General features: G+C 44.1%; 1 protein-coding gene across 4 annotated transcripts in view; it reads left to right on the top strand.

Annotated features, from left to right (window-relative positions):
- The window catches only part of ate1 (arginyltransferase 1), a 116,281-nt gene that overhangs the window by 12,448 nt on the left and 84,527 nt on the right, over window positions 1-19,306 (top strand). For 2 of the 4 annotated variants that reach the window (XM_083775253.1, XM_083775251.1), the window contains exons 6-7: window positions 8,888-9,090; window positions 17,998-18,126. In XM_083775253.1, the coding sequence (XP_083631379.1) occupies window positions 8,888-9,090; window positions 17,998-18,126 (332 nt within the window). Of the gene's footprint in view, window positions 1-8,887; window positions 9,091-15,688; window positions 15,818-17,997; window positions 18,127-19,306 lie in introns of all 4 variants that reach the window. The other 2 variants (XM_083775252.1, XM_083775254.1) reach the window with 2 other exon arrangements.

Genomic DNA, 19,306 nt, shown 5'->3' with positions numbered 1-19,306 from the left:
ACATTGAAGCTGTCAGTATCTACTGGCAAAGTGGAACTGCAGCACGTTCATGGAGGTCGACATGTGCGTAACGTGCGTCATCCCACTGGGCTGCTCTTCCGCTCGCTGCAGCCATTGAGTTATAATGGTACCACACCAATGCAACTCCTTGCAACAAAACAAACCACACCAATGCAACTCATTCATTCATTCATTGTGTTGACTAGCGGACAGACATCTGCCGTTTACTCATTGTTGTATCCTTCTCTAAAAGTACATTTACTCAAATACTGTACTTGAGCATTTCCATTTTGTTTTTTAACGTACAGCTTTGTGTTTTTGCATAGTCTTCGAGTAAAACTCTGTTCACTTCATGGGGCCGGTCTAATGGCGGTTCTCCTACATAGACTTCTATTGAGCATGGGGACAACCAAAAGGGACAAGTCCTGGACCGGATGTAGGCAGAAATGCATTGGACCCAGGCAACAGCCCAGCTTTAATGATTTTAAATCCCTTTGTTTTAGATTGTTTTGTAGTAATCGTACAACATAAACATTACAGAGACTTTAGTTGTCACTGTACAATACTTTAAAACAGTTGTCATGTTGCACACATGCCTAAAATAGCTCTTATTTGCATGAACAGTGCTTGAGCGCTCGGTTTCTGCCCCCTCGATATCGCTGCCCGACTCTTCTATTAGATGGCTCTGTGTTCGTAGCACGTTTTTGTAGCACGGAATGTGATTATTTCATAGGCTGATGTACGATGATGAGAGGGCCCCTCACTTACACTTACAATACTTTATGCTTATACGACTTCAATACATCTCAGAGACAGAATATTCAACATTATTTGAACACTTTAGCTCGTAATTCAATTAACCAATGTCACACACCCAGCAATAATGAGTTCACACATATTTTTCACCTGGAGGACTAAAATAAAGAGTTGTCCAAATGTGAATGAACTCTTTCAGCGCCACCTGGTGGTCACCAGTTTAGGCTCTGAGTGCCAATTCTCCCATTATAAAGAGAGAAAGAATTTGTAATTCTATTATGCATGTAATGTGCATGTCATCACCTGTACACCAGATTAGAGGAATTTTCAAAATATGGATGAAAATGTTGAATTCCCAAGGGAGAGACGTCTTAACGCCCGTGGCATCCATTACAAAGACGTCCATAAGACGGGATAACGTCCCTGGCACTTAAAGCATTTTAGGCTATAAATGAGAAATATCAAACAGTACAAAAATTTTAAAAGTCAAGTTCAAGTACATATTTTTAGTGTCCCCCCTGTGTGTGGGGGGGACAGGAGCAAGCAGCAGCAGAGATGTAGTAGCCTGAGGCACCATCTAGTGGTGGCACCGTGTAGAGAAGAGAGGAAACGGGAGAGACTCAGTTCCTCTTTCAGGCCAAGGACTATTAAAAGAGGACAGGAAGCGAAGACCGTACGGTGGACTCCATGTTGCTCCCTGGAAGGAAAGAAACATGGCAATTGAGACCAAGGAAGCTGAACGCGGAAGTGTTGGCTGCATATAGCCCATTGCGCATGTTTTTTTCTTTCCAGGGAGCAACATGTAGTCCACCATACGGTCTTTGCTTCCTGTCCTCTTTTAATTATGTTAAGTTATGGGGGTCCTTGGAATTAAAAACGAACCACTGCACACTAAATGGAACAGAGCCTTAATTAGTATCATCAGTAACACCTATGAAGGAAGTAGGGAAGTGACCCAGAAGTAGGAAGAGTTATTCTGTGAGCCCATTCCTTGGGAATACTGTTACCACTAGGTGTCAGTGTTGACTGTTTAAAAAAATCCTTCTGGAGCTTAATGTATGAATGGGGACTGGTGTTCTCTCATGTAATTTCATGAATGGTCTGGTTGCTGGGACCATCTATCTATCATGTTCTTCTCCCCCTCTTCAGTCTAGAGAGCAGGATTTCCTGAGACAACTCACACTAACAGAGACATAATGAATGAATAACACTCCCGACGAACCGATAATAAACACTTATTAAGACACGCGAAGCCGCACTATTTAACAAGCTGCTCATATTTCAGTCCTCAGCCACTCTTCCGCTCCTCCCTCACACCTAGTGAGAGTAGACTATGGGCCCCCCGTGCATTCATCATTAAATCCCAATGTATATACAGTACATTGGAACAATAAGGAGAACCTGGGTAGGCTGGTACAGAGTAATATAGCTAGAGAGTGGCGACACTAGCGTTGACTCCCATTGTAACAATGGAATGCGGAAGTGCTCATTCTATCCCAATGGGATAGTTCCAGTCATAGGAGCAATGTTTGGAACTATAGCCCATAGGCACCCGCTTTGCGGCGAGATCAAAGTGTGTCGCTACTCTCCTACTCTACACTCTGGGCTGGTATTGGCACTCTGGGCCCCAGACGTAAACAAAGCGCACAGAGGAATGTCAAGATGTGTCAATTTTTCCAGGTTGGCCCCCTGGGCGCGTTCCTGGGGGTCTGGATGTTCCAGGGACCCCCCGGGGACCCCCACACGGTAACTCTGTCATTTCTCGACCGTTTCGGACGTGAGGTGGCTCACCGGAAGCGGTTTGCACCACTCAATTTACACAGGTGTGATTTTTCTTTTTCAAAAAACATTTTTTAATAGTTAAAATAGCCAATGTATAAGCTCACAACGTGTCGATGTAGTGTAGATCGGCTAGTTGAACTATTCAAAAATGTGTTTCAAAATGGTAAAAAAAAAAAAGGCAAAGAAGTTAAGGGATAAGGGGTTTAGCATGGACGGAAATAGAGCCCATGGTGTTCCAGCATACAATAAGGTCAGACTGAAGAGGTCTTTATCAGTCGACTTGTGAGGCTTAATGGCTGTGGACATTGCTCTTGCCTTCATGTTTCTATGTATGTAATTGTATTTCCTGTTGTGTGTGTGTGTGTGTGTGTGTGTGTGTGTGTGTGTGTGTGTGTGTGTGGCATACAAGGCCGACGGGCAGCAAGACACATTTCTGTGCAAACTGACAATAAAGTACTATATCATATCAGTTAAATTGCAAGCGCTCACAGAGGAGTTCACTACCACACTCTTCCTTGAACCTCGATGAAGAATAGGCCCCCTCGCTTCAGGAAGGAAACAAGGAGTTTTAGTGTGTCGAGGCCGGCAGTTCTCCCCCCCCCCCCCACCTTCACCTCCAACAGAAAACACCTGGAGATGGCTCCTCACCCACCAGCTTTATGACTGGAGTATTTTACGGCTTTGGTCGGGTTCCAGTTCTGCACGGAGAAAACAACGGCTCCCCCCATCTGTAGTATAGCCTCGGTGCAGCCTGCCGGATAGAGGCGCAGATGGAATCTTGTTTTTTTGCAGAAATGTCTCTGGTTCTTGTCTTTTTTTAACCCATTCTGGGGGCGGGAACCAGTTCTGGTGTTTCAAGCATTATTTTATACTTTAGCTATTGAAAAATAGCAGATCTACAAGCTCATAGATATGAACTATAGATATTGTAGATATGCTATTTTTGTAAAATTGTGAGAATGCGGCACAAATCTTTGTAAAAAAAGATGTCTTTGTCTTTGCTTCTGGGGCGTCCCTGGAACAACATATTTTTAGATGGAGGTCGGTGGCCGAATATACAGATAATCCTGGGGGTCCTTGACATGAAAACGGTTGAGCACCACTGATGTAGAAACAGAAGGTTTTTCAGAAAACTGTCATGATTTAGAAGACATTTTGTAGAATCGAGCTCAGGTCTAAATGGGTTCAAATCAAGAGACTGAGGTCGTTATGTGCCTTCACAGAGAACACACACACACACACACACACACACACACACACACACACACACACACACACACACACACACACACACACACACACACACACAAACATTCCCATTCCCATGTGACTTCATTCTGTGAAGTACTTGCAGACGGCACTACTGTTCAGTTCAGTCGACCAGTGTTGATACTAGGATGAAAAATGTTGACTATCTTTTTTCACTGACAAACTAAATGTAAACTAAGCTATGATGACTAAAACTAAGACTAAATATATTGACAATTTTGTCAACAAATAAAAACTAGACTAAAATGTTAGGAAGGGGCTAGTGGAGAAGGACATTTTACGCTTGGTTGCATGCTGAAAATAGCAGATCTAGTGCAAGTGCAGCAAGATTCAGCAAGTGTTTCAGCAACTGATCTACAAGCTATCTGCTATTTTCAGCAAGTGTAAAATCAGCCATTATGACAGCATAAAGGCCCGACAAAATACATTTTAGTCGATTAAATCAACTGTAGATTTAGTCGACTAAAACTAGAACACGAAAACATTCCAGGTGACTAAAATGTGACTAAAACTAAATAAACTATTCAAAAGACTATGACAAAAACTAAAAATCTAACTTTACTGTCAAAATCAACACTGCAGTCAACATTAACACTCCCAGAGGGCAGACAGACACCCCTGCAGGTAGAACAACGCTATGGAAGGCGACGGTTGTACCGTTACTGCACACGCATGGCATGTAAAAGTTTATCCATATAAGAGATTGATGGCTTAGAGCATGGGTTCCCAAAGTGGGGTCCGGGGACCCCTAGGGGTCCTTGAGGCAGCTAAATGATAGTTTCTAACCAAATGGACCCTTATGGGTCTGTAACTCTGAGATTGGGTCCATTTGGTTCCATTTGTACACTCTCAGAGTTAAATTAACATTGATTTCACAATATGCATTGGGGTCCCAGAGATAGAAATGCCATTAAATGGGGGCCCGTAGCCTAATGCATGTCAAACTGGGGCTCCTTGGTTGACAATCACTGCTTAAAAGCCATAAACAGCTTCTCTTATAGGGGTCCTTGGCATATATTTTCAAATAGGGGTCCACGGGCTAATAAGCAATATTACACGAGAGGGTGTGGTTTAACGTGATTATTGCCACGACAGTGATGCGGTCAGGAACGAGACGAAGTCGAGTTCCGCACGCATCGCTGAAGTCCTTGACATGAAAAAGTTTGGGAACCACAAATTAGTGTTTAACTATCTGTTTATCTCACTGTTGCAAGCTGCATTAGCTCCCCCCCCCCCCTTCCCCCCCGAGTGGGTTGGTGGTGACAGAAACATTTTGTCATCTCATAAATGCCAGTAGTAGTGGCACTACCCCGCCGAAGATGGAGTGGCTATTGCTCCGCACAAGGAAATTCACTTTGCCTGTTTTATACATGACGTGTATATAATGGTGTGGAGGGGAGCAAAAAGTGTGTCTGCTACAGCCACTTTAAATGTGAGCGCACCTTTGGAGAATTGAATGTGTGCGCGGGGGAAACTAGGAGGGAGATGTGTTTTTTTATGAACTGTTAACTACAGGGGAGAGAGCATCCGTCTTCCACAGGAACCCATCTGTCAGACTTTATCTTCACCAGGGCTGCACTCTGTCTCCTCAAGAGTACAGTACCTGTCTGTGCGTCTCCTCAAGAGTACAGTACCTGTCTGTGCGTCTCCTCAAGAGTACAATACCTGTCTGTGCTGTCTGTGTTTCGCAGTGCTGATTTTGACAGCAAATTTTGATTTTTAGTTAGTAGAAAATAGTTTTCATTCTAGGTTCACATTTGTTACCTGGAATGTTTTAGTGTTGTCTAGTTTTAGTCAACTAATTTTGGTGGGCTTTGACGCCGTCGTAATGGCTGATTGAAAATAGCCAATCTACAAGCTCGCAAACGCATCGCAGCGCGACGCATTGTGACCTTCATTGTGATCTGCCATTTTCCAGTTTTTTGTCTAGTTTTTATTTCTTGACAAAATTGTCAATATATTTAGTCTTTGTTGTAGTCATCATAGCTTAGTTTTTATTTAGTTCCATTTAGTTTTCATCAGCGAAAAAAAAGGTAGTCGACGGACTTTTTTCATCATGGTGGAAATTAGTCGACGAAATCAACACTGGTGTTTTGAGAGAAAGTATTGTGTGTGTAACAGTTCATTTACAGTAGTGGCAATATTATGCACACGTGTTTAATTCACTCGCGTGTTTCATAACTTGTGCGTGCATCACGAAAATGATCTGGTTCATGTGCGATTGTGCGTGCCAATCCTAGTTAGCGAGCGGGATGGACCCGTCCCGGACAGCTTGATGGGTGATAAGAGCTGATGTGTTTGGGGATGAGTCAAACAGTGTGGCGAACACAGTCCAGACACTGCTGGGTTCTGGTTCCTGGTGTGTGTTTACACTCGCAATACAAGAGCAAAAATATAACCAATCCACCACACTGTCACTCTGTGGAATCTTTGTTTTTTAAATGTTTCCGGTCCACTCTTAAAATTCTCCCGTCTTCCTCCGGTCATTCACCCATGGAAGATGAACAGAGGAAATGGTGGATTATTATGCAAGATGCAGGTAATGCTCTTCCTCAAGACGCTTGTCGGACTGACTTATTGTAGCTTTCATAATCTTGCTCCATGAGCGAGATGCAGACTTTTACTTTTCAGAAAGTTGCAATGGAACAGAAGACTGCGACAACGGACACAACACTGCACGCCAGTGTCGTGATGTTGTTGACCACTTGTAGATCGGCTATTTTCAGTACGTGACACCCGTCCGCACGCAAAATAAAACTCTTTAGTCTTTAGTCGTTCCATTCGCCCGTGCTGCCTCGTGTCGCCCATTCCGCCTCATGTAATGAACCCTGGGTTATGTTGTCGTGAAGGACGTAGTTCTTTACTCTGATGTGCGTACTTACTACGCAGGGCACACAATTTCAAAGAGCCAACACTAGAAATGCCACAAGGCAGAAAACGTCAGACTCTTAACACTCGTGTGTTGAATGCTGGCATTGAACACACTCCTTTTTTTTAAGTGTGTGTGTGTGTGTGTGTGTGTGTGTGTGTGTGTGTGTGTGTGGTGGGGAGGGGGGGGGGTTGTCCTGCTCCTAGCTGTGACGTCTGCGAAAGGGGAAAGTTGGTGAGCGAGTGGGTCGGTGGCGGCGGCTGGCAATGGGACAAGCAGGAAATGGCTCTCGTTTCCTTATTGCTCCAAACAGGATGTGGGCGTGTAAACTGTTGACATGGGATGCCCGGAGCACTGGAGGGCTTGGCACCAGCCCAGGAGGGAGGGGGAGAGGTGGAGGGAGGGAGGGAGGGAGAGAAAGAGAGGGAGGGAGGGAGAGATTGGGTTACTGCCTGGTGCTTCTCTGGAGAGCACACACACACACACACACCAGCCATCAATGTAACTGTCTGAGATGCAGTGCAAATGTTTGCATGTTGCTCAACAGTATTATACTGTATTTTCAGATTGCTTTTTCATTCTTCTGGGAACTAAATACTGTATTCTATGGCTTTGCTCTGGCGTTTGAATGGAAATGCAGATCTTTTTATGCATATTAATATATTGCGCACACACACACACACCCCGTGCGTGCGTTACTTTTTGCCCTTTCTTTTGTAGCGTCTACTGAATCAGCAGTTCCTGAGTCATGTGGCCAATGTTTCTGTAGCGTGAGAGAGACACCCCCTGGGCATGACGTTAGTAAATCGCAAGGGACTAACCCCCAATGTATCCCTTGATGTTGAGCGCCACCAAGCAGGCGTTGCGTACCTTTTTTATAGTTTTTTGGTATGTTGGACTCCGACCTCCCACTCTCAGGGCGGATACTCTACCCACAAGGCCACTGAGAACGGCGTTACTATTTAGAGACATGTAGCAGCTTCTGGTGTATTCGGCAAAAACCTGCACTTCCGATCTCAAGTCATGTTATGTAATCATGACTGACAAGTCACTGTGACTTCTTTTCACTTGTGCACACACACACACACACACACACACACACACATTCTGCATGCAACAGGCCACTGGGAGTCAACGAATTCATCTCATGTTGTTTTATGAGAGCTTCCTAAGCGATGATGTAATGTAAAATAATGAGTATCGGTGCAGAGAAAATGACTTCCACTGAGCTTTGTTTTTTTTTGTTTTCTACGGAGACTAGATCCTTATGCAAACAACGGGGCAAATCTATGGGAAACACGGCCTCACACCCACAAAATGCTCCCCCCCCAAATGTGGCACTCATCAATAGCTTGTTCACTACTGTGTTTAAGTCTCATTCTGAAGACGGCATAGAGGGGAAGCTTGTTCTCCTCTTCCATAAGGTAGTAATTGAGTTTTTTCTCCCCCCCCCCTCTCTCTCCATCTTGTTACAACTGCTCATGTTGCCTCTTTAAAAACTTTTTTTCCCTTTCTGTTCTCTCACCTTGAAAAATGCCTGGAGAACGCCATAGCCCTAGGTTGTCTTTGGGGAGAGAGTGGATTAAAAGTTGACTTATTTTTCGAGTCCTACTGCTGTTGGAAACTTTCCTCACCAATGTCCTCTCTCCACTCTAGCAGTAGGACTAGTCTCTGTTAATTCTTCAGAGTGTAGGTAAGCCTTGCCAGGGCTATTTCTCTATATTTGGTCATTTCCGCTTTTCCGGCTTAGAGGCCGACATTGTAACGATCGGCTTATGTTTTCATTAGCTCATGTGCCGTTTACCTTTCGCCAAAAACGTTAACATGTCGAGAACGATGCGATGGAAAATGCACAAATCTCATCCGAACCTCTGATGGATGATCAAAACCACGGACAGCGCTCGGTAGTTTCAGAGATACGAGGCATAGAAGATCCTACTTTGACTGGAGGTCTATGGGGGCCGTGTGCAAAAACCCTGGTGCTGGGGCTGACTGAGGCGTTGCCTAGCAACTGGGACAATGTTAAAAGCAGATCTTCGGCTAAACCGTTTCATATTTGGTTTAATGCTTTAGGTACAAACCTGTTCATACTTGGCAGATAACTTCCCTGGGGGGGGGTACTTGGCAATAAAAGAGTTAATATATCCTTATTGTATTTAGTCTCGGCTCTTCCCTTCTTCTTTCCGTCTCTTTTATCTATCGCGTGTGCAGGAATCGGAGCGGATCCTGGCCGGCCGCCTTGCCGGAAGGCCAAGGAGTTGAGGAAGGAGCGTCGTCTTCAAAAGAAGCAGACGAGGCCGGGGGTCCCTGCCCCCGTCACGCCCCCTGACCCAGCAGCGACACCCTGCCAGCCCAAACTCCTGGAGGATTTCATGGCTGAATCTCTGCCCGATAGCCCTCTTCATCGCCTTGAGGTACTCAAACCGTCTGGTTTGTCTGAATGTACTGTAGCACGTTGTGGCATAGCATGTGAGCGGTGGCTGGACCGGAAAACAAACATTAGCCAGTTTGCAAAAAGAAAAAATCCAGCTATCCTTGAACTTGTTCTGGGTGATCCTTTGTCTTCATAATGTTTGTAATCATGCACCACTGAGGGCAGATTTCACAAAGCCCCCGTTCCCTGGTTCCAGTGACTTCACCATGTGTTTATGTGTGTGGGGAGAGGATGGCAGGCAAGAGCGAAGTGGAAAAACCGCCTCTTCCCAACATGAACTCAACAAAAATGACAAGCACACCACACACACTGGGTCAAGTTACCCTTCTGATCACATTCAAAACCACAGCCCCCCGACTCTCTCTGCCTTGCTCTGGAGGACAAGGAAATGAACTTTTGGCTGCGGGAAGGGCTTACGATTTGAGAAAGGTCCCTGGCACAAGATGCCGAGCTGAGGTTGGTACGGTGACGTCATCCTCGGTCAGGGCCGAGACGTGAGCCAGATGCTGTGATGAGCCAGACAGTGTCTGTCTCTCGTCGTCCCTTACTCCCCTGAGACTAGCCAGCGTAGACTCCTATCAGCTCATTTCAATTGAATTAGCTTATTTGCCCGTGAGTACTTTTCAATTTCCCCTAAGTGGCTCTATACACAAGGTTATCCTTTCCGTAATTGAAGGTCAGTTTTGCAAGTCAGGTAATTGAAAAGATGCCTGTTTTGACCCAGTTAGATGCTTATTGAACAACAAATGGCTGAGTCGTGTCGGACAGAGGCTACATCTAAATGATCTACTTCAATCGTTGAGTCTCTGGCTTCAGTATCGATACTGAATAAGCTCTAACAAATTGTATTAACACTAGTGAGTGTTGATTTCGTCAACTAATACTAAAAATACTCCCTTTTTTCTTGCTTGGCCAGCAAGTGTAAAAATCTGTCATTACGACGGCATCAAGGCCCGCCAAAATACATTTTAGTCGACTAAAATCATATGATATTTAATCGACTAAAACTACAACACTAAAACATTCCAGGTGACAAAAAAAACCATTCAAGAGACTATGACTAATACTAAAATCAAAATTTGCTGTGAAAATCATCACTGCTATTGACTAACTACTCTTTACAAAATATTGTTAAAATTATGTCTCTGTTTCTGGTGTTTTTTCAACCTGTCCCATGTTCTTTCCAACACTGATTTATTTTCACTGGCCACACAAAAATGCACCACTTCATTAGTGTTTAGCATTAGTGTTTAGCATCAGCAGCTTTAATTTCCTTCAACTACAGTGAAAACAAATGGACCTGTACGGGTCCATTTGGTTTCATGGAATGCATGGAATTGTGGTCAAAATCTTATCCAACAACAAAATTTGGGGGTCTGAGAGGCTAACACCCCCTTCACACACGAACGGTGTTCATAGAAAACGGCAAAGTAAAGTATCGTTTGCTGGTGTCCCTTTAGACGAGAACGGCATTTTCAGGAGGTGAAAACGCAACAAAGTGAAAACACCTTTCAGAGTGGAAATCTTTGAAAACGCTGTACCCTCCCGTCTCCATGTAAACGGGAAAAACGATGAATCCGCAAAACTTGTGACATCGTGGCTCACAAGTCACAACGCACGTGATTATTACATTGATGCAGAGCCGTAGGTGATATCTGGAGTTCCTAGAAAGAGCAAGCACTCCCTCGCCCCACTCATCCTACGAATACAGATGTAAGTGACTAGCGATGGTGAATGTTAACCATGATGTAAAGTTGTAAACAAACCGTACAGCACGGTGGTACATGGATGGCTGGTCTATCTGGCAGTCCGTCACCGCCACCTAGTGGTACATGGGTGACTGGTCTATCTGGCAGTCCGTCACCGCCACCTAGTGGTACATGGGTGACTGGTCTATCTGGCAGTCCGTCACCGCCACCTAGTGGTACATGGGTGACTGGTCTATCTGGCAGTCCGCCACCGCCACCTAGTGGTACATGGGTGACTGGTCTATCTGGCAGTCCGTCACCGCCACCTAGTGGTACATGGGTGACTGGTCTATCTAAAAGCTGAATGAAATGTTTTATCTGGAGACCGTTGCCGTCTAAAAGTGGCCTAAATCTCATCTAATCCGTGGCTCAAGTGCCCAATACATTATGGGCCTTGGTACAATACATTATGGGCCTTGATACAATACATTATGGGCCTTGATACAATACAGTATGGGCCTTGATACAATACATTATGGCCTTGATACAAAAAGGTTTGAAAACCACTGTTCTATAGAATCCTGTTTTAATGCATACATGGGCAACTGGCGGCCCGGGGGCCACATGCAGCCCTCACCATCACGTAATGCGGCCCACAGGTTAATACCAGAATACTGATATATTATTGATTTCAGCTAATAGTAGTTATTGCTTTTTATTTAATGTCCAATATATTTGTATTTAGTTCATAAAGTTTACATAGCTATAACTAAATGCATTTGAAATTAAATAAAAAGGTTACTTTTCAGGATTCCAATTCCAAAATAGCAGGATTTCAATTCAAATATAGCAAAAATAGCTGATCTACAAGATCTACAAAACGCGTTTTGAGCTTTTTTGAGCTTGTAGATCAGCTATTTTTGCTACGACAGTAATGCAGTGTGGCCCTCTGGAGTGAGTGTGGAAATATAGTGGCTCTGTCTCCATTGTCAAAGTTGCCCACCCCTGTTGTAATGCATACACCCTCCTCTATTCTCCTCGGTAGACTTCAGGTAGCATTCACTTCTGTGTGGGCCGAATGCCTTTTGGCAGCAGAGTAAGCAAAAGTATCAATTAATTATTGCTCACGTTAAGCTTAATGAAATGTAGAAATGCTACATGAGCACGCTTTTTTTAAATGCAAGTTTAATCTGGTTTGATGAAAGGAGCGTTTAAAAAAGAATGATGGCCACAACTAAGAAAATAGGACCCAGGTTGAAAAACAAAACATCCTCTTCTTTTAAAATCCTGTTTACAGCAGAGCAATTAAAAGCACTCGACTCTAGGCACTAGATTCGATCATAAACTCGAGTGTTTAACATGTCAAGCTGCATGACTAATGTGCCCAGCACATTAATGAGAGAGAGCCGCCTGTGGTATAAACATGGCCTCGCTGAAAACGGAGACCCGAGAGAAAAGGAGATAAAGGGAAAGAGGTTATTAGGGGCCTCCTTTCCTGTGGTCAAGGCTGCAGGGGCCCACCACTATGGCCCATAAAGTGACCTGTGGTCTAGTGTTGATTTCGGCGACTAATACTATGATGAATTATTTTCGTCAACTACCTTTTTGTCACCGACGAAAACTAAATGGTAAAACTAACTGGAAACTAAGCTATGATGACTAAATATATTGACAATTTCGTCAACAAATAAAAACTAGACTAAAATGTTAGGAAGGGACTAGTGGACAAGCGATCCAGTATAAGTAAAAGTCATTTTACATTAGGTTGCATGCTTAAAATAGCAGATCTTTCAGCGAGTGTAAAATCTGCCATTACGACGGCATCAAGTCCCGCCAAAACACATTTTAGTCAACTAAATCAACTATGGATTTAATCGACTAAAATCTTTGATATTAGTCGTCCAAAACTAGACCAACACTAAAACATTCCAGGTGACTAAAATGTGACTAAAACCCAAATAAACCATTCAAAAGACTGAGTATGACTCAAACTAAAATAAAAATGTGCTCTCAAAATCAACACTGCTGTGGTCTATGGAAGTCCTACGAAGGGCTGCTGGCACCACCGTCTTTGATAGGACTTTTGTTTGGTCACAGTGGTCATCATTGACAGTAAATCTGTGTCCTTCCTGACCCCGGAATGTAGATGTAGTTGACGTTAGCAACCACTAGGGGTCACTGTGACCATGCAATTTAGGACATGGTGGCCTTCGGGAACCTCAGGGAAGTGTGGAACTGAACACCAACCAATTTCCCAGGAATCTACTGGTTCCTCCACACACTGCCCTCTTTCTTCACGTTATTACTTCATACATCTTTCATGTTATGTTGGCTCCCCCTCCTTATAGCCGTCAGTCTTGTTTATTTTGACCTAAACATTCTATACTTTAATATTTATTGTGCCTTTTTACAGAGAGAGCAGGATGTGAAGTTTTGGGTTGGGTAAGATTTTCATATAAAGCTTTCGCAGGCCAGTATCTCATTTTAATTAAAGCTGTATAACGCAGCGTTATTTCAACAAACCTTGAGGCCGGTGCCATATTAGCCTGTGAGTGTAGTAGTATCACACGGCCGTTATGAGACTTGTTCCCGATTTAGCCAAGCTAGGTTGGCTGAACAAAAATAATTCAGCCTATTAAAGGATATCTCTTTGAGTTAAAAAAAAAACCTAACCCAAGTATTATCTTTTACGTAAAGGTCCCCAGCCATCTTTGTTTGACAAACGGACGTGGATGCCAAGCAGTCATATGAGAGTCTATCTAACCCAGGTCCAATTCAAACAAACCCCCTGGTTCAATTCCCCCCGCAACCTTGTCCTTCCAGAGCAGCCTCACGGCGCTGGCTCCTTGGGCCAACAAAAGCTTTCCAAACACCAGAAGATGGTTAATTAAAACTTGAGTGGGAGGATGTGGAAGATGAACTCTTGCTCATATCTGTGTGACACTACCCAACACTCTGCAAAGTTATTCTTTCCACGTCGCTCTGGCTTCCTGTTATAGACTTGCTTCTGATCCTCCCCCCTTTTTAAAGCTTGATTTATACCGCTGCATTAAAAAAAACGCTCTGCATCTGGGCATCATCCCAGCAGTGGCCTGTACAAGTGGCACGCACACCATTCAGAGCATTAAAAAATAATGCTCTGCATCTGGGCATTATTCAGCATTACACAGTGGCCTATGTAATGCTGTGTTCCCACGGGCAGATACAAAACAAGATACAAAGCGACATAGTATATCTGTCGTTGTTTTAAGCGTCGACAGCATGCTTGTTGTTGCGTCCGGCCACTATGAGCGAGAAAACTATAAAGCCTGGGGTTAAAAAGAACACGAAACTGATTGACAGAAATAATTCGTTTCGTTTAGTGTGAAGAGTTTTGGCTATATGGTTAAACAACACTTGGTCGTTTTGTAGCTGTAGTTGAAGCCAACTCAACTTGGACTGTAGCTTTGTAGCAGCTACAAGTGCTGGGCGTCGCTTTGTATCTTCCATGTCGCTGCTTCCATTGAAAATGAACAGTAGAGACTGTAGCTTTGTGTCTGCCAGTGTGAACGCAGTGTGTCCACAAATAGTTTTTTGGATATCCTGTCCAGTGTCCACACTGGCACTCACACGCAGCGTTCATTAACACCCAGCCCATCAGTCATTGCTGTGCTCTAATGTCCTGGTGCATGTTATCAGCATAAATTGTTAACTGAAACAATGTAATCATGGACTTCTCATTAGGGATGGGTGATATGAGATTTATGGCCGATATTCACTATAATAAATTTATGTTATTGCCGATGACCGAAAAAGGCATATAAACACTGAATTTGAAAAAAAGCAATGCCTCTTTATTCCAAAACTAGGGATGCACAGTCATTGGAATGGTGGCCCATATCCCAACATAAACGGCTTCGTGTGGACACGGCATATAAAATGCTCCTGCATCTGGACATCATCCCTGCATCCCAACAATGGCCTGTTATGTATATGTGGCGCACGCCCCATTCAGAGCATTAAAATGCTCTGCATCTGGACATTATCCCTGCATTGCAACAGCGGCCTGTACATGTCGTGGCATGCACCCCACACATCCTAAATACGGAGCAAATAAAACGGTCCAATGAGAGTTTTGATGAAATACTCTATGTTTGCTCTCTACAGCTACTTACAAGAATAGCCCTTAAAACATCGCTTCAGAGTCATAATGAGCAGAAATCAAACTTTATTCTTCCGACATGGTGAAGCACTGGAAATGGGGTTAAATCTATGCGCGAGTACGCAGTGGCACTCGTACATACTCGTCATAAATTGCCTGTCTGTCACTCTTCTTGTCACTATGGATGGAGATGGACAGAACACACCTTCCCTCAAGTCACAGCCGTGAAGAAACAGCTGCAGGCCCATGTATTAAATGTGGTATAGCTCATAAGCTGCATGCTATGAGTGCAATATTTAATAATATAAATGCAGACATCGCTATTTGGTGCGTTTCGGTAAAGGTGACATTTTTCCAAATTAGCTTGGGTCTAGAGTAGACTGACGTACGGCAGTGTTGCTCTGCATACATTGCCGATCTTCAAGCTCACAATGCATCGCAACGTGATGCGGTGTGAGCTTGTAGATTGGCTATTGCCACCGCCGCACGGCCAAGTATACGTTATTATTTGGCAGCCTACGCAACAAGGAGGGTGTGCTTTCGTCTGTCTCCACACAGACCCCATTACTCTTAAGTTTTCACGTCGTCCCTCCATGTGATTTGTGATGATGTGCCCCTCATTGCAGGATCTGTATCAGCCAGTAATACTACGACGAAAACTATTCAAGAGACTATGACTAAAACTAAAATCTTTTTAGTTTGCTGTCAAAATCAATGTTTTGCCCGTTCCTCTGTTTTTGAATTTGAAGGTGAGGCTAGTGCGCTCCAGCCCCCCTAGTCCACAGTTCAAAGAGTCTTTCGACGCCTCCTACCAGGTGTACAAACTCTACCAGATGGACATTCACAAGGACCCTCCAAACAAGCCCACCGAGAGCCAGGTCAGAGGGTGGTGGTGAGGGGGGATCAGAGGTCAACCTGCTCTAGGGGTACCCGTCCCAGGCAGAGATAAGAGATTGGATAATGTTTGGATACTACGGGTCTTCATTTATTCTTTTCAGATCATTCTTTTATATACAATATTTTACATTTAAGATTTTTTAAACTATGTATTTCAGTTTTTTCTTTTTTACCTGTATTCTTTTTTTTTTTTTTTTTTTTCCCTTCATATTTATATGCATTTTTGGTAAAAGGGGAGGAAAAGTGAATGTACTTTGCGTAGGAGGAATCGATGTGAATGAATTGCTTTGAAAATGGAAGACGGGAATGTTCAAGAGAGGGAAGAAAACAAGTGTTTGCGTGTCTTTTAGAGAGAGAGAGAGAGAGAAAAGGGAGAAAGACGGCTTTAGAAAGGAAAGGAAATTGGAGTTGAAACCGTTCCCATACGCTGTGGGTGAAAGCAGTGTTTCTACAGGTGTCTGCGTTGGCCCCAGTTGGCAGGCAGGGTCATTAGTCTTGAGCCGTTGAGGCTTTTTTTTTTAAAGGGTCGGGGGTGGGGGGTTGCTAGTCGGCCGCGCCCTCCTGCTGGCACAAATTCACTCCCTCTGTGCCCACCCCCCCCCCCCCCCCCACACACACACACACCATCCTAACATAATCTTTTTGCCTGTCACACTAAATATCTTTGGGGGGGGGGGGGAAACTTGAGTCTAATTTCATTTCATTGCATTTAAGAACTCCAGTTGTCTAGTCTTTGCTCCGGAGCCTTTATTGTTGCATGTTACTCCATTTATATATATATTTTATATTACCCCCTCATCACCTTTATTCACCCTCACTATAATTTGTTAGTCCCTTTGTCCTTCTCGGAGAGGCCCTTGAACTGTGATATAAGGTTGGAAGCTGGGCGCTGCACTAGCCTCATCTTCAAGGAATCCTGGACATTTCCATCGCTAGGCAAGCACTGTTACTGTACTCAGTCTCCCGGAATCCTCCCGTTTTAGGTTTCTCCAGTGGTGGACAAAAAGTACTTGAGGTTTTTACTTAAGTAAAAGTATCAATACTGCAATGTAGAACTACTCCTTTACAAGTAAAAGCCGGAATTCAAAATGTAAGAAAGTATTGGCATCAAAATGTACCGGTACTTAAAAGTACCAAAAGTAGAAAGTACCCACTATGCAGAAGGTGCCATTTGTATACACATTTTGAAAATAGTGGATCTACAAGCTACAGTACAAGCTCACAAACTCACAATGTGTCGCGATGCGACACATTTTGAGCTTGTAGATCGGCTATTTTGGCCAAAATGTATGTAGGGCTGAAGTGGTTACTGTATGTTTTGTAATAATAATAATCAAAATCTACAAAGTAACTAGTAACTAAAGTACAATAGTACAAAGTACAATATTTTGGACCAGAGATGCAGTGGAGTAGAAGTAAAAAAAAAAGAAAAGTACTTAGTAACTTTCCACCACTGGGTATCTCCAAAATGCCACCATCTCATTAAGGCATTGAATCAAGAGGTTCAAAGTGTATAAAACAAACGGTACAAACTGAAGTATAAAATCACCAGGCTGGTGGACTGGGAGACGTGATGTGCACCAGTACAATACTGAAAGATGTCAAAGTACTTGTATGACATTGTCTAAAACCTTTCTTTAAAACCTTTACCCTCACCCTGCCATGTTTGCCCTCCTATTGAACAAACCTCCCATCCTTCCCCTGCTTCCCCGCTACCTTTCCTATTCTATTAAAGGTCTGGTAACATTAAAAAAAAGCTCAATTGTACCCTAAAAAACATGAACTTTTAACATTCAGTAGATTTTCTGTGGGGTTTTCTGGCTCAAACAAGTGTTCTGATTTGGCTGTGGACTGTGAGGTAACAGTCCACACATCCCATATATGAATGTTGAGGCCTGTTTTCATTGCAGCTCAAAAGGCTTCAGAACAGAATAAACCCCCAGACCACAGAAAAATCCACTGAATGTTCACAGTTGAAAAGAAAAAAAGCAAATGAAAGATTTATGAATATGAATGTCATGAAACCTTTAATATTACACTACATCACACATAATTTTTGTGATTATCCATATAGCACTGTCCTTTCGTCTGCTCATCCACTGCTCATTCCCAACCACCATCCATCCGTCCTTCCTTCCTCCCATCCCCCTTCCCCCTAAAGGTGAGGCTAGTGCTGGTCGACTTTGAGGACCCCCAGTTCAAGGAGTCCTATGAGCAGTCTGTGGCACTGTACGCCAGCTACCAGATGGCTATACATGGCGACTCTCCCTCCGAGTGTAATGAGAGCGAGGTACTGTACAGTTAATATACATGACACCTACCGTGGGGCTTGCTGCAGATGGGGATCTGCAGCAAGCCCCACTCCAACCATAGACCTATAAAGGTAGACGCCTCTTCCGGCTCTGGGGGCGTGTGTTCTCGAGAGGGGGCAAAGCATTCCCCAGAATCAGATTCCTTGCGAAGCATAGTGGAAGCATGAGCGGAAGCTTGCCAAGTGTGCGCGTGCGTCACAGAACGGGCGTTCGGGTTGACAAGTCCGGGAAAAGTTGCGCTGTGATTGGCCAGTAGTCACTTGAGTGACAGCGTGGCGTAGCGTGCCTTCCACACTTCCGGCACACTTCTGCCCCAGAGTGTGAATTGTTCCGCCCTCCCGTCGACACACATGTCTCCCAACGAGGCTATGTTTAAAAAAAAATATCTATGGCTCCAACTACCAACTATCTGTGTCCGTCGGTCCGTCCCCATGTGTGTCCAAATGAGTACAACAATAGCATTGGTTGATCACCACGTGTCACTGTTACGCAGCCTCACGCACACGCACGCACACACAGACCCATTGACCACTGCAGCGTACACCCACCCACACACACACACAACCTGCACCGCTCAGTTCAGAGACGGGTCTGATTTTTCAGTAGCTGATGGCGTGAACGAGGAGCACAGTGCGTCAGAACGAGGAGCACGGCGGCCAGTGGAAGAAGAAGAAGGTGAACAGATATACGTCAGGGCATGACTTTGCAGTCAATTCAGAAAGTTGCCTTGCATTAAAGTTGGGGGTATTTTTATTCTTTTTCTTAACTGCCTGACCATAAAACCCAGACCACAGCTAAAATGATGTTTGCTGTAAAATGGAGGAGGATGTGTTGGGTGTCTGAGAATGCAGCCCGCCATGACCGGCGGTAGGTCAGGAGAGCTGGGGAGGAGGAGACGGAGACGATGCAGGAGAAAAAGGAAGGGCGGTCTAGTCGGGAACTGCTGGACCAGTGGCGGAAAGTACTGTAACTAAGTACACTTACTTAACACTAATTATGCTAATGACGTGTATGCACATCTTTAGAATCAAAACCACGGGGTGCCTGGGACATCTTTAGGTCTCTTTTGTTGATCTCAAACCATTTTATAAAAATCCTTTCCTTCTTCAGCGATCTTATTGTGTTTAGCACATGCGCACTGCCGTTCACTTCCTTTTT

Source organism: Protomyctophum parallelum (genome assembly GCF_964188405.1).
Source record: "Protomyctophum parallelum genome assembly, chromosome: 10".
Taxonomy (NCBI): domain Eukaryota; kingdom Metazoa; phylum Chordata; class Actinopteri; order Myctophiformes; family Myctophidae; genus Protomyctophum; species Protomyctophum parallelum.
The sequence above is the reverse complement of the archived record's forward strand: the minus strand, read 5'-3'. Positions and strand labels throughout refer to the sequence as shown.